General features: G+C 41.2%; 3 protein-coding genes across 8 annotated transcripts; 1 reads left to right on the plus strand and 2 right to left on the minus strand.

Annotated features, from left to right (window-relative positions):
* Positions 1-273: 273 nt before the first annotated feature.
* LOC107222433 (monocarboxylate transporter 9) lies at positions 274-6,759 on the minus strand. 3 transcript variants are annotated; one of them, XM_046744216.1, is made up of 8 exons: positions 6,660-6,759; positions 4,357-4,448; positions 3,946-4,216; positions 2,976-3,223; positions 2,581-2,908; positions 2,263-2,490; positions 1,852-2,046; positions 274-1,203 (listed from the first exon to the last, which is right to left on the minus strand). In XM_046744216.1, exons 2-8 carry the CDS (start codon positions 4,417-4,419, stop codon positions 1,040-1,042), a joined length of 1,497 nt encoding a protein of 498 aa, XP_046600172.1. In that variant the 5' UTR covers positions 4,420-4,448; positions 6,660-6,759; the 3' UTR covers positions 274-1,039. The 3 variants fall into 3 exon arrangements, with proteins under 3 accessions (XP_046600172.1, XP_046600171.1, XP_015517290.2); XM_046744215.1 differs by lacking the exon at positions 6,660-6,759 and adding an exon at positions 5,378-5,737; XM_015661804.2 differs by lacking the exon at positions 6,660-6,759 and adding an exon at positions 4,611-4,757.
* On the minus strand, positions 5,832-12,486 carry LOC107222405 (monocarboxylate transporter 2). Of its 4 annotated transcripts, XM_046744218.1 has the most exons (11): positions 12,383-12,486; positions 10,117-10,288; positions 8,827-8,953; positions 8,604-8,747; positions 8,379-8,506; positions 7,989-8,126; positions 7,677-7,839; positions 7,397-7,612; positions 7,154-7,309; positions 6,890-7,081; positions 5,835-6,802 (listed from the first exon to the last, which is right to left on the minus strand). In XM_046744218.1, the coding sequence occupies exons 3-11, from the start codon at positions 8,903-8,905 to the stop codon at positions 6,633-6,635; spliced, it is 1,386 nt and encodes a 461-aa protein (XP_046600174.1). In that variant the 5' UTR covers positions 8,906-8,953; positions 10,117-10,288; positions 12,383-12,486; the 3' UTR covers positions 5,835-6,632. The 4 variants fall into 4 exon arrangements, with proteins under 4 accessions (XP_046600175.1, XP_046600176.1, XP_046600173.1 ...); XM_046744219.1 differs by lacking the exon at positions 12,383-12,486 and having other exon boundaries at positions 5,832-6,802; positions 10,117-10,241; XM_046744220.1 differs by lacking the exons at positions 10,117-10,288; positions 12,383-12,486 and adding an exon at positions 9,027-9,110 and having other exon boundaries at positions 5,833-6,802.
* Positions 12,047-15,746, plus strand: LOC107222406 (monocarboxylate transporter 9). The gene is made up of 9 exons (XM_015661766.2): positions 12,047-12,561; positions 12,861-12,987; positions 13,670-13,884; positions 13,971-14,061; positions 14,156-14,457; positions 14,551-14,777; positions 14,847-15,139; positions 15,202-15,393; positions 15,476-15,746. The coding sequence occupies exons 1-9, from the start codon at positions 12,403-12,405 to the stop codon at positions 15,625-15,627; spliced, it is 1,758 nt and encodes a 585-aa protein (XP_015517252.1). The 5' UTR covers positions 12,047-12,402; the 3' UTR covers positions 15,628-15,746.
* The last annotated feature ends 101 nt before the right edge of the window (positions 15,747-15,847 follow it).

Below are 15,847 nucleotides of genomic sequence, written 5' to 3' on the forward strand. Positions count from 1 at the left end.
GCCAATTCTTCTTTCCGACCTTGCCTTTTATACTTCGTCGTATTTCTTATCCGCTGTTTTTCTCAGCCTCGTGGCAGGCGAATGATATTCATTTAGTTTCGCCGCGAGAGGATTGCAGATGACGATTCTAATTCAACGACCCGAACCTAATGTAATAATAAATCTGTGATGATATTCAAATCGTATTCGTAGTACGCATGACCACGTGCAAAGTATATCAAATTAAACGAGGACGTACTCGGACTGTTACGGATCATTAAGTATTGCCACATGTAAAAACGACTAGTTAATTTATTGAACGAAAGTGCGCGGATCACGCGCTTCGGGTTTACAAATTAAACGTTATGGTCCAATATGACTTTGAACTCGACATCGATATTGGAACGTGGTTATGTACAATACATGCATGCATATGTGCATGTTACAGATTAAACTTACCCAGATCTGTAGAGGCATGGATTATTTATTAATTGCTTTGATTTCAATAATTGATATAAAGCTTCCGAATTTTCATAATAAATTCTCCATCATTTTTGCTCGACGTTCCGAACAGCTGCTGAATTTTAGCCACTCGACTTGCTACTTACGATTAGAGTCAAGTTTGCCTCGCCCCGGTTTGTTCTGCATTCGATTTTGAAGATGTACAGGTCAAAACCGTGCTAGATTAATGAAGATTATACAAATTGTCCTCACTTTCGTTTTAAACATCTGTGTAAAATTTGAAAATCAATTGTCTGAACCATATCGGATTTATATTACTTTTAATTTTTCGTGATTCAACATTGAGCCTGACAGTTTCCCATGAGAATTAATGTAAAATCACAAAAATGAATGTGAGAACAATTTGCATAATTTTCATTGACCTGTCACGACTTCGACCTACACTCCTGTACATCCTTCAGTCGTTACGCGCAAGTGACCGTACGCTGATTGAGAAATACTTTCGTCGTTGCAATTCATTATTTCCAATTCAATTGTACAATTCTATAAGAGTCCTTGTGCATGCATGCAAAACAGCTGTATGCTACGAGCAAGATGACTAATTTTCTTCACAGTTTTTCCCATCTTGGCTCGGTTCTTTTGAAGTTTTCCTGCTCGAATTGTATACGCGTTCGCCGATCCATAGAAGGATGCAGGAGAGACTCAAGGCTGACGTGAAATGAAGAGACGTCACATAGCTGTGAGTCTTGTCATGAACCAAGCCTACGAAATTCACGATTATCCAATCATTTTTGCCTATCGTTAAAATTTACTTTAGGCATATTTCTAGCATTAAGATAGCCGGAGCTTAAGAGTAGAATGGCGAGGTCATACAGGAGTCACAATACCAAATTTTCGCAGAGCTAGAAATGGATTCATAGAATTAATACACATAGGTAAAGGGTGGTGGTCAAAATCCCGAAAGACCAAAAGGGCGCGAATCTGACATTTGAAAAGGCAACTATCTGACTTTTCGGTACTTTCACGATTCAATATCTTATCCTTCGATTCCTGGCCATTCTTAAAAAAAAAATGACGACATAAATTCATGTATACGTCTTGTCGTATTGACGGTCTTTCCACGTTATTAATTGTCGGTAGTTTGACTTTCGGTATTTCGTCTCGTCGAATTTTTTATCTTTCGCATTTTTGTACTCCACCCATCTTATTTGTTCCAAAGATTCTATATTTTGGATTTCATATTTTACCTTCCAACGTTTTAAATTTTTTATACCACAACTTCCCACGTTTGAAACTCCACGAAACAGGTTTTCGCATCTTTGAAAATTCGGTATTTTGAGACTTTTACTTGCAGCCACTTTACTTTTTGACTCTCATCCGGATATTATCGACCATGGATAACAATCTTACCTATCAATGGACCCAGGGTTATCGAGAGGACACCATTGCAAATCATCAGGAGACCGGAAGCGGCTGGTAACTTTGCCAGGGGAACATTGTCTGGAACAACCAGGGCTTGGAATACGGCTTTGGTACCTTTGGCGATGCCAATGAGCAGAGAGGCCGCAATTATTACCATGTACGAGCTGCTCCACGATGCGAGAACTGGGGGATATTTTTTTAACTGGTTTTGAGCGTGTTAAATCACGTTCCAATACAAGTATTCCTTTTCTGACGTTATTATTTCTAATCATCCTTATCGTTTGCTCAAATGAAAATATTATTCCTGTTCCAAGAAGGAACAGAACACAAGTTGCTAATCATTGAAAAGAGGCATAACATGGACCTCGAAATAACGACGTGCATTGTTTCAATTCTCACCCGATCGTCCTAGGATGGAGCCCAAGAGGGAAACGGCGTAGAGGTTCATAGAAGACCAGCCGAACTTCTGCGTGATCAGGGGAACGCAGAGCCTTCCGCTTATATCCGCCGAGGCCTGGACAGACATTACCGTCGCGACTTCGGAGGGTGTGAGGTTCGCCAGTTCTGAGAGTATCAAGGGTATCATCGAGTTGAAATTGTACTCGGATACGAGTGTTATCCCCATTCCTGAAACAAGTGGAAACAGACAGATGAAGAGGATTGACGATCGGTAAGCCAGATGGAAGATCAATGCGTCAATAAAGAGTAATTAATCACCCAGGACGATGACCACGAAGTGGTTGTTACGGAGAAGATCGAGGTCGAGGCTGGCTGAAATTTTCGACAGTATGCTCTCGCTTTTCATTTTCGATTCTTCCAGCGCGGAAAAGGGCAATAAGTTATCCTCGACTACGATGGTATCGCATTTTTTATCCTTGCTTTCATCCCCGCGAAGGTTGACGATCAGCTTGACTTCCTCCAGAGCAGCGGGGGCGGAACTTTTGCTGGAATCATCGGCCGTCTCGATTTTGTTTTTGGTTTCAATGTCGCGACTCCGGGCTTCCGGGTCTCCAGAAGCCACTGGGACTTGTTCCACGTCCGAAATCTCTGGGAATTGAAAAATAACACATTCTGTACTCCTAGTATTTCACAGCTCCCTAGCGCAGTGTTACCTTGCCGTTTGTATCCAGAGGACGCAGTAAACTCGCCCCGATAAAAGAGTGCAGCGCAATTGCCGCCAGAATCAGTATCGTTCCCGTCGTTCCGTAGTTATTCAGAAGCCTGACTATCAGCTGGGGCATCACTATTGGACCCAAGCCAGAAAGTGTAATCGTCAGGCCCATTGCGACGCTCCGTTTCTTACAGAAGTATGTGTTCAGAGCCAAGCTGATTGCGGAGTACATCATGCTTTGTCCGATGGCTGCAGGAAAAGCAAAGTGTGTGATTAATACAACTCAGTGGTCGAATCGATAATATGAATACTTTACTATCGCCCCTTCGTATCAGAGGTTGACGAAAAATTCTCTTCGGGACGTTATTATGTCATTGAAACATTAAGGTATGAAACGCCGGATGTCGTATGGAAAAAGCAACAACTTCCCCTGCTCTCTTGTTTTCACGACCCGGTAGTAATTAATACATATTGCTTGACTTGAAGATTGTCCTAAAACGCTCGGGTGAAGTAGGCGCAAAGTCATGAAAACCGTGTTCGACACTTAATTATGTCTTTTTTCATCCATCTCCGCAATAATAACAGGAATAGAAGACAGTTTGACATGAACATTCGGCAAGAACATTGAATCGTTTTGCTTCAATTTCGATAGCACGATTCAATTACGAAGTGACTTTTAGTGAGGAGATTAGATAAGCAGTCGTCTACAGATTTACTTCTTATCAATTACGGCAGCACGCAACAAAAGTTTGTAGTTACTTTGTTAAATACAAGACTTTTTTCTTAATAGTCAACGATCTCCGAATCTTGTATACCTTTTGAATGCTGTTTTCGCACTTTGAATTTTATGGTGTTTAAACGACGTGTCGAAAGCAAACTTTAACGAAACTCAGCGACGTTATCACGAGACAACCGTTCGACTCGACTTCACGAAAATTCAAGGTGTGGCTATCGCACCGTTAATATCATACCTATGAAAATACAGTAGGCGGCGACTATAGTCCCCAAAGAATCGGCAAAGGCGGTAAGACAGATTCCGAAGAAGATGACAGTTGTTCCCAAGTGGGCGACGGTTCGGAACGAGAATTTCTTCATTAGAGGTCCGTTTATCAGCCCAAGACTGCCCATAATCGCCGCGGTGAGAGAGAAAATGAATGACATCTCCGTTGCCGTCATTCCTAGCTCTGTAAACCGGCTCTTGAACACGAGACCGAAGCTTTGCTGAAGCGGTAAGAGCGCCAGCTGGAACATGTTACAAATTATTACGAAGACAAAGAATAAGAAATTATCAATCTTTCATCTCTAAACTGTAGAGCTTACGATTATTACTACAGTTCTTTTAGTTTATTGGTCAGAAAAGAACGAATTTCACGTCATCTTACGTTACTGATGGTGACGGCGGCCACGACGACCCATCCCCAGCCTCCGTCAGGGGCACTGGACATCTTCGGGATCAAAATTTGTTTACGGATTTCTGAAAGAAGAAAAACAATGATAGTAGTGAATTGTCGGAACCCGATATATCGGTAGGAGTGTTCGATTTGGCCAGATTACGTTAAGTCGTGTCACCGGTTACAGCTAGACGTAACTCGTGATTTACCACCAGCTTTGATAAAGTAAGCCGTGAAAATGTCACCTCTCAAAATCCTGCACTTTATGACGCTTGAGATAATAGGAGAGGATTTCGTAAAGATCATCAGCGTCCCCCGTGACTGAGTCTCGCTTTTCAAGCAGTCGTAAGGGCCTGACCTCTTGGAGTGAAAACTCACAATTGCAATTTAGTCATGTTATCTCGTGATGTGCCGACACGAAATGTCGCCTCTTTGCGCATCACTTATAGCGCAGATATAACAGTAGATATAGATAATAGCTGTTAGACCCAGTTGATAAGATAATTGGAAAAGTAGGATAGATACACACGAAGACCGACTTCGTTAGACGGAGAGAAAGAGGCAATTATCAGCCGCTGTAATTGCCTCCGATTTTCTTCGTTTAATCTGACGGTACGATTGCGATGATTTAAACATTGGGTTCTACTATCTACTCTGAAAATTACCAACTCGTTCTGCATTGTGGTTCATGTGTTCAAAGAGCAGAACAGTGTCGTTTTGGGTCTGAACGTACGCAAACACGATTATTGGCTTTTCAATTTACCTGTTGACAAAGAAAGAAAACGAGGAGCATACGGACCTTGTTCCAACGATGATCCATCGGTAACTTTCTTTATCGGTTCTTATCTTTCTCGCACAGACAACTCATTGAATTTCTTTGGATATAAAATTCCGGGTATATCTCGAGGACGATTTGCCGTATGGGTTCAAATCGTTTGATAATCCACAATTTTCACGATTTCAAATAACTTAAAAGTCGGATCGTCAATTAAAATTTGGAGCCAAGTCTCACCTTTCTCGTAAAATCTCCCCCCATTTTTCCAAGTCGATGTTGCACAAGAATTAATCTACAGACTTATGTAGATGCGGGAAATCGGTGTGTTTGGTTTAATGTCTGCTCGATATTTACGTCTTTTCTCAAAAGACCCTCGTTCACGACTTCAATAATCAGCATTCTGATGAAGCGTTCGTCACACATCAAACACCGAGAGCGGAAAAACACTATTCACACTTACATTAGTCGATTACAAACAATACGAACGTAATGTCGCAGCGTCACAACGGTTCGAAGTCGTATGCAGGGCGACAGGGCCGACTACGAATCAAGTCCGTCGCAGCAGAACACAATGCGGGGCGAATGGCCAGCTTCACTCTTGCCCCGCGTGCTAACGGTAAGAGAGAAATAGAGAGGCAAGAAGAGAGCACGCTTGAACGACGGAGAAAGATAACCGGTCATTCCCGCATGCTACAAACTGGATCCGTAAGAGTTGGAGTTGAAAACCGACTACAGATCGCACCACGTGTTGTAAAACTTGTTGCAGGTCGGCAAGCAAGTTGGTTTCGAATTTTGGTTCAAATTACCCGTCAAAACCTGAATAACAATTTGATTCATGGCGAAATTTGATAGAGCGATAGACTCTGTTATCTTGATAATTTCACCTCGGGCGAAGCAGCCAACGAGACCCAATGGACCGACATGAAGTATAGAATGAAATAGAATAAATAACGTATTTATTTTACAGCTTGAATATCTAAAGTTCCATCGCTAAGCATTTTATATCGCGGTGTTTTGTACATGAATATCTACCAACTTATTTTGTACTCTCGCTTACATATTGTGGATTTAGACGGATATAGCGGTCACAGAATAAATTATTTAAGAACCAGCGAAGTTGATCCCAGTGGATAAAGATAACTGAATCGCCATTAATCGCTTCAGATGCTTATCCACGCAAATGTTTCACAGTTGATATGCGCTTTTATCACAGACACGAGCTACGCATGTATCTAGACAACGCTGCTCATGCATTGAAATAATTATCGATCACTCTCTTAATCTTGCCTCCGTATAAATTAAACCTGACGAACGAATTGTTCGACAGTTTTGGCAAAAAATAAAAAAGGAAAAGAAAATGAGAACAGCATTACTGTCCTCTTTTTCTTCAATCTTATTTTCACTTGCGATCATCGATCAATGAGGTCTACGGATCAGCAGTGCAGACAGTAATTCACTACGGTGATGATCATTGCGCCAATTCCCTGGTAGTTTAAACCATTTTACTCCTGGCACCAACCTCGCGTTGGGAACTGCTATCCATTCGCTTGCGAATCTCTTTCACTGCAAATTCTATCCCCCATGATGTTGTACACAGCATAATCGATGCCGTCATCGAGTGTATGCATATTTGATAGCTTCCAGTCCAGTCCCTGATGTGCCCTGAAAATTATAGGCGGTGAATCAGCTTAAATTTGAATGACACATTTTGTTAGCTCCAAAAGATCGTTGAGAATATGTTCAACGTACCTAATACAGGCCCTAAGCCAGCAACGAACAGACCCTTGAAAACCATCAACATTCCCAGGGCCGAGGGGACTTTGGAGGGTGGGCAACTTTCGGTAACGCTAAGATTGAGATTCGTCAACGTAATGCCTCGTAAGAATCCATTGAAAATCAGATTGGCCATCAGAATTTTGCCCGCCACTTGTTGCGCCATCGCTGAAAATCAATTTCCACACGTAACCTCGCTGTTTATTCGGTGTCATGAAACTACGAGCACCTAACACTTACTCGAACGGCTGATGCCAACCAGAAATGAACTGACCCAAAAGACCTTCCTGTTCGCGAGTTTCAACTTTCCGAATATCATTGGCATCGTTAGTCTGGTCACGACATCCGCAAAGGCGGTGAGAGAAAGGCAAAAGGCTATCTCACCTGGCACCATCCCTGAAAATACGTTTCATATCACTTTTACTGTTGCGAAAACCCCGTTCAATCAAGAATGGAGACTAGAAGCGTTTGTTTTGAGCTCACCGATGCTTGCTAAGAAAAACGGTGTTATCATTTTGAAGTTCGATTCCGCCAACGAGAACAAGCCAACGCCGATAACGGTGTTAAGGTACGTGATATTTGTGAGTAAATCCAAGTCGAAAAAGGCGATAATTTTTGCCTTAGCCGACTGCCATGCCGTTTGCTCGTCACTCGGTTCATTTTTCTCAGAGTCTTCCTCGTGATCTTGTAATTTTTTATCTAAAAACCGTTCGACTCAATCATCTTTGCACCTCGTGGTTCACCACGTTACACCGCAACTCACTATTGTTCCCGTTCGATACGCTATTCGTCGATAGATCCACGCTAGACATGTCAGAGGAAGTGCTTTTTCGCCGATGTCCATTCGACTTCCCGTTGTCATCTTTCTTCAATAGCTTCTCTCCTTCCGACACCCTCCCGTTTGACTTTAAAGTTTCCGACTTCAGCTAGAACATTTTTCATGTCTTAACACCATTTCTCTTCTTTTGGTTTACAAATATCTCCTCACCAAATTAAAGAATTTAAAGTATCAGTGTGATCAGACTGGACAGTTTTGCGCGCTTTAATTCTCGTACGGTTTTAGACATTGTCCTACCTTGTTGTTGGGATCTGGTACCAAGTGCCAGGATACAGGTTGAAGGAGGCAAGAACCAAGGACTGAGTGCAAAGCCAAGCCACCGATGATGAGAACGGCACCGCGAAAATTGTAGTGAATCAGAAGTAAGTGCACGATCTACAAAACCAGCGTATTCACAATTTCATCCACCATTCATCGTCGTGTGCATCATTTGGCAAAGAGGAACATGGCGGTGGAGGGCAAATAATAAATCAGCTCCGAGATAAAACCCACGTCTTATAGATCAAGTCTATGCGACCGTCTATAATATGTATATTATCCACAATTAATGCATTTTACGGATATTATACGCATTTTAGACGGTCATTTAGACTTTACCTACACGTGTGTTCTATCTGGGAGCCCTACCTGCGGCATGCACATCATTCCCAGAGTAGTACCGGCCATTGAAAGTCCAACAGCTTGGGTTCGTTTCTGAATAAAGTAGCTATGCAGTGAAACGAAACCTGCTGACATTGCAAATCCTATCCCAATTCCTGGGGGAAATCATCAATAACCATACAGTACTGTACGTAATAGTTACAGACTCACTTTCTCGTGAATTATTTTAGTTTCATCAATTATCATACTAACCACCGAGGACGCTGTAGGTACAGATTATGTAAGCTATGCTGTTTGCTTGCGACGTTAGGATTAAACCTGTGCAGCTTAAGCAGGCGCCGATTATTCCAATTTTACGACAGCCGAATTTCTTTATCGCCGGACCCACGAACATACCTACGTCAACAGGTCTGATTACTTTTCATTTTTACAAATTTATCGGATACAATGGAAGATAATATGAAGATATATTTACCTGAGAAATTCACCACTGATTCGAGGATCCCTATTATCAAGGTGCCTCCAACCGTTGTTACGTTCAGTTCCTTCAGCATATCTCCAAAAAGTAGGCCAAATGATGGGTCCAAAGAACGAAGCGAGATCTGAAAAATATTTGCACGTAATTACTCACCCTACAATATAAGTTTATTGCTGTTATTTCATCTTTTCCATTACTTTGTGCAAGAGAAATAGTGTTGAGACATCTTTATGATTCTTGAAATTGATGTCAACGAACGTGCTTGGATAAGAAACGTGGCAAATAAAATTTCAGAACTGGTGGGTATTGCGTAGATTTAATTATCACGCCGAGAAAACCGTTTTATCTCGGCATTGGAAGACTGTTCACAAGTAATGTTATAATGTTCGGAAAATTTTTTTCTGATTACGTTTATCAGACTGTTTCCCAGACAAGCCATCCATCCCCACCCACCATCCGGTGGCACGAGCTTCTTGGTCTGTCCCTTCATGATGAGATCCTCTTAAACTTTTCCGGTCTCAACAGGACGAGCTTCCCGTTTCTGACGATGCGAAATACAACGTTCCATCAGGTGAACCGAGACTCAAAGAATTCGTCAGGCGAATTCCACGGGCGATATCGGCATTAGGCAATATCAATTGACAATGAGACCATTTTATCACTACTTCGATCGATGGATTGTCAGTTCGAAACGAGATGGTGCGATTGCGTATCATCTATATCAACGTAAACGGTAATCGGATTACGCACAACTGCGTGACAGTTTGGCGATATGTCCAATCCACCTTCATGTGATCATGCGTGTCATTTACAATTAAGCGAACTTTAACATATCTCATTGTTGGTAGATTTTACAGAACAGCCGTACCACCACCTATGTTTCATCCTCTGAATGCTCAGTTCCATAAGCACAGAAAACTGTCCCGTTTATCCATCAATTCTCAAACAGTATAAAGTTGAAAATCTTCAACGCAACCAACCGAAAGGACATGAATACTTGTTTCCGTCAATGTAACGGTATATAACTGAAGCTACTTTTGCGAAACAAATTACGTTTCAGTGTAAAAGTTGCGATTCCGAAATAAAAAAAAAAAATGTTACACTTCTATATCTATTTGTTCGAAACAGTAATTAACGTCGTTGATTTTCGCTAAAGTATAAGAGAAGTAATCGAACGCTACGATAATTTCTACTTCTTTATAGTACGTTCAACATTATCTCTGAACTGTGAACCCTCCACGCATAATTTGAATCTGTATCTATAATGATTACAAATATGTGACTCACGTTTTCCCACCATGTGATCACGGTCAACAGTCGGGACGAAAGATTCAGACTCCTTGTTTTTGAATCAATCGGTCCAGCTGGGCGACATTCTTGCACCCTTGAAGTTTCACCATTTTGGTCAAGTGATTAGATACGCGTTCCCGGTTCATTGCTGTCGATCCAAATAGGTATTCTGCGAAAAGAAAAGAAAAATATTATGCATCGACAAATTATTAAAGATAGTATTCCGCGAAGCGCTGCGATGATAAACGAGTGGCCTTGCTTCAGGTGTGAAGCGTAGCTTCCAAGAATGTCATCCGTATTCGATGTAACGGCTGAAATCAGAGAGCTTGCCTGTGACCCCTGGATGATCTAAAATATTTTAAACCAAAATCAGCCTGACCAAAACGTCATACTACGAGACAGCAAATACCGTTCTTTCCCTATTCAAATTGTCTTAAGAGAATGCAGCATCGTTTTTTCGTTCTTCAGTAAATTATACGTCACAACAAATGGGCAACTTGTCTGTAGTTATAACATCAGAGTATAAGATTGTACGGGTGGCGTTATCGTTTATCGGCGTATTGCTGCAAAATGACCAGAATTTTCAAAGATATACGCAAAAGTAGAGCATCCAAACACAAAACCTGCACAAGCATGCAGGTTTAGATATTTTGGTTTACTTAAACTATCGGCAAGAAATTATTATTCTGATACTCGTCTATTCGTCGAAGTGAAGAATCGTTAGGGACGAATTTAGGTTGGCTGCAGATGAAGTTATCGATATGGAGCGCATAATCTTGCAGTGCAAACACGACGCACAATTTAATTCATAATCGATTCTGTTACATAGATTTTCTGGTTCAAGGATGTTGCGCAATAGAAAAAAAAAAAATGGACACCGAGATTAAAAAGAGGGAAAATAAGGTTCGTGTTATGTTGGTGAACATGGATACACGATTTTTTTTCTAGAAGCTGAGACCTCATGACTATTGAGGAGATAACGCTGTGAGAACTTGTGTACACAATCGTTGTTATTTGCCGCGTGACTACGCAAGTATTTACAAATTTATTTTATCCGGAATACGGGCGAGAGTAGGTAAAACTCGCAAGTCACAGTGATTTACCACGTGAGGTTTATTACACGATTTAGATGCAATCGGACAGCTCGGCTGATCTCTGTGGAAAACGCTGGATTCAATGCAAACAGGCACTCCACTTTGAGTGGGAGATTTTCCACTAATTGCACAAGGTCATCTGCACAAACATTGAGAATGAATCAGACTAGGGACATTCGTGTTGCCTATTTTAAAAATTACTAACATTACTTGAATCTGAAAAACGGAACGTTATGATACAATATGCATGTGTCTTTCGAACAAATTATCCCTGCTGATTTTTATTTGGGTCAAACGGGTAGATATCGCCTGTAATTAAAAATAATCTGGACCGAAAATTGTCACCGACGTTTTACTCCAAATGGTCATTGAGAGTCTCGAGAAATTGCAACGATTTTATTTTTCACTCGCCCTGCGATTACTGCTAAAAATAAGGTGATTATGACACGACCAAGGCTGAAAAAGAACAAGATTTCATGCAGTAGGGGGTTCAATGAACAGGTTTATCAGAATTGCGACGAACGTGAGTTGCGCTTTTAATTGTTTGATTAATATCCAGTATTTGTTGTAGGAAAAGAGTACTAATCACAAGCCCACGTTTCGTCACGTTGAATATAAAACAACGTATTCAACTAAATCTTTGTCGTTATGAACGAAAATTTCAACCAGATGAGGTAAATGGGTCGGTGGAGCAAGGATGATTGTTGAATTTTTTTCATTCCAATAGAACGATATCTCAATGCAACTAACCCCCGACGTTCGTACGTGTGGCGGATAAGAGCGGTGATGAACTCATGAGACACCCATATGTACAGTTAGTCTGACTACAGATAAAGTCTTTTCCATAAACAAGCCGGGTAAGAGTGGTAGACGTTCGGCTCCTTTTATTGGACTCTAGTCCGTTCTCTGTGCGGTTGAAATTGGACGGCGTTGTCCGACAAAAGTTTAATTCTCACTTTTCCAATAGACGTCGTAGGAGACACGTTAAACTTTGACTTAAAAAATTTACCTGCTGTTAATTGAACTGGATTATTATGCTGGTGTCACGAGGACTGCCATAATAAGAGAAAAGAAGACTGTTTCGCAAAAGCAATGCGTGTAAAAAAATAAATAAAAAGGACGTTGTACGTAAATAAATATTGAAACGAGATAAAAAGGTGCTTATTTACCAAAATTGGTGAGTTTCACGATGACGATGACACAAAACGTTGACGGACATCGTCAGGATGAATCGAAAAAGGAAATCGCTTCGCCTCTTCCACAGCGCGTCTTGCAACTGACTGCGGAAGAATTGGCACCCGATGGGGGCTGGGGATGGATGGTTGCCGCAGGGACTGCCATATCATACGTAGGCACTCAATATGTGTCTATATATTTTTTTTTGCATCTCAATGATTGCACCGTTAAATTCCGAAATCTAGTCTATAAAACGTTCCTCTTCAAACCCGCAACGTTTTCTTTTTCTTCTACTAGTAATAACCTCTTTTTCTGAGGATAACGGGCAGTATTAACCAGGATTGTAACATTTTTAATTGAAAGCGATGTATTGACCTTTAATTTTTTATGCCGCAATGAAAATAATTTTCTTTGAGATTTAGGCTTTCGTATTTTACGGAGGCTCATGTACGTGTGTAACCGTTTCCTCAGATAGTTTGTCTCTGCCCGACATCATCGCTTGGATTAGTATACGGCGATTTTTTAGAAACGACCGGGAGTGATGGATCAGCCCTAACTTTGATGAACGCCATGTTCATGCTCAGTTTTTCATTTGCCGGTAAGTTATTCAAATCGTCGATCAATGATTAATACGGACATTTCTTGTTTTCTCGAATAATAATAAAAAGGTGAAGTAGAAAGAAAAAGCAAAACGATTAGCGATCTAACCGCTACATTATCGCAATCGCAAAAGATACGTGTAAATAAAATAGACTCATTTCAGACATGGATCACTTCTTCGATTCAATTAGTAGTGTTTCTTTTTATCTCGCACAAGGTTAATTAAACGTGACACGCATCATTTAAGCTCAAGTCAAACACGTCAGTTGTGAAAGAAAGAATGATAACTACGTAAATTGGGTAATTTTGAGAACGTGAGAAAAATTCTCGTTACACGGGACATTATTTATGAGCGAAGCCCAGAAAACTACGTTGCTAAGATTCACCGTCAGCTTTGTATAATGTTAAAAAATTTTCAAATCACTTCATCCTCTTCAGACTGCTTCATCAACAGAGGCTAACATGCGGAGCAGATATTTTCATAGTAGGATTGAAAGTTGACGCGACCAATTCCGTTCATATCTTGCGTGTTCTCAGGACAGTGACGTAGTTGGAAAAAATAATACTCGTAAATAAATACGCATGCATTTTATACAAACGGTCAGAGTCTGAGAGAAAGAAATGCACCCGATAAAATTTGTACATTGATCCATGTGCAAATCAATGTCGTTTACTTCAAGGTCTTTTCTGCAACGAGCTTCTCAAGAGGCACAACATTAGGCATGTCGCTGTGTGCGGAGCCATGATTTTTTCAATTGCAAATTTTGCCACGATTTTTATCCCGAACGTACCCTATCTGGCGGCCTGCTTTTTTATCCAAGGGATGGGAGTTGGCATGGTTCTCAGCATCATCAACACCAGTATGAACGCATACTTTGTCAAGCGCAGGGCATTGGTAACCAATAATAATCAACCTCTCTTGTCGATCGAGATTTTTTAAAATAAACCTCCTCTTTCGCTGACAATAAACTTGGATTCCAGGTGATGACTGCGCAACAAGTGGTTGTTGGTTTTGGCGCAATATTCTATCCGTCCCTAATCGAGTATTTCCTAAGAACTTATGGTTTTCGGGGTGAGAAACTACTCTTAAACTTGCACCAAATAGTTTTTTCTTAATTTTCGGCACGCCATCAGGCCATCCTTCATGATATTTTTTCCGGCCTCAGGCTGTTTGACTTTGCTTGCTGGGCTGAGCTTCCACGCAATCCTTGGAATGTTCACGATAAGTCCAGTGGAGAACCACTTCAAAAAACCAAAAATAATTAGGCATAAGCCCGGCGGAAATGTTGGACATGTAACGAACTTTAAATCCAGTGGTAATAATGACATTTTAATCGAGGGGAAAAAAATTATTCCAATTGAAAGAAAATATTTGGACGATGAACAAGGCTGGGAGAAAAATAAAAGCGTTCCGAGCCTCAGAGTCGAATTGGAGAACGAGAAGCCGCTATTGATCGATCGCTTGAAGGTGCACTTGAAAGTTTTATACTCTAATTTCAGTCAGCATAGCTTTTTTTGTAACGAGCTTATCCTGCCATGCACAACTCGTTTATTTTTTCAGGCACCTCGTCGGTCTGAGGATCACGTCGATTCCGATTATGATATTGAGAATGGATGTCATTTTAGGAAAAGCAAGGGGTCAACTCTGGACATGCTGTCGAATCAAATTCCCATGATAACGGCTACAAGTGTGTCCAGCATGCCGGGTATCGGGGCGTTTGGTGATGTGGGTCATTCGATCTCCGATATGACAAAGAAGAACGAATCTACGGAGAAAAAGACGATACTGTAAGATATTTGGTAATTCTTCAGCTAAAATCGGAACGATTCGTAAATTGTCAACCTTTCATTATTCAGGTCAATCTTGGGAAACTTCTTCGAAGTGTCGCTGCTGCACGACCATTCCTTTGTTAATATATGTACGGGAATGAGCTTCATTTTTGTGAGTGACCTGACGTTCGGTGCATTTGTTCCAATAATAATGGCCAACGGTGGATACAACAAGCAGGAGACTGCTCTGGCCCTTACTGCAGGCGCCATTGCTGAGTTGGTATCCAGAGTTGCTCTCGTCGTCTTCGCCATGTTCTTCAAGGTGAAAGCCAGGAATTTAGTCCTTGGGGCGACCTATGCTCTGCTCTGTGGTCGATTAGGTGAGCTTTCAATTACCATTTACATTTTCGGCTCACCCTTCACATCGGTCCACCGTTCACAGCGTTTTTATACTGCACCTCTCTGATTGACATCGTCGTCGTGATGTCATTCTCTGGACTAGCGCGTTCCTGGTTTCTAGTACCTCAGCCACTGGTTCTCGCCGAACATTTCTGCATCGAAAAATTCTCCGCAGCCTACGGGCTCTTCTCAGTCATCAATGGATGTCTTACGATTTTTATTTCCCCAGCGACAGGTGAGTGTCACGCATCCGAAGCATCATCGAATGGCATATGTCGAGCTACGTAACACAATGTGTCGAACTTTTTTGTACACAGGATTCGTGAAAGATTGGACCGGCAGCTATGTTATTGCACAGTACATGCTTATAGGGGTAATGTTACTCTGCATCATACCTTGGACTATCGAACTTTTGGCTCACAAATATGTTCTCAAACAACAAAAAGCTGGAATAGCGACCGGGAATTGACCCTTGTTACTTTTAGCTTAACTACCATGTCCATGCGAACTTGGCGCAAATACTGTTTTACTTATGTTAAGTTATTTTTATGTATTTATGATTAATAATTAGTATTATTTCTTGATTGAGGTGCAGTTGTAATTTCTCTCTCAATGCCCATTTCCGGTTTTCGCAAAAATTAACCATAAAGATCTCGCTACCGAAAGCTAATTCTTGATCGACTTCGCCA

Source organism: Neodiprion lecontei, chromosome 6 (assembly GCF_021901455.1).
Source record: "Neodiprion lecontei isolate iyNeoLeco1 chromosome 6, iyNeoLeco1.1, whole genome shotgun sequence".
Lineage (NCBI taxonomy): Eukaryota > Metazoa > Arthropoda > Insecta > Hymenoptera > Diprionidae > Neodiprion > Neodiprion lecontei.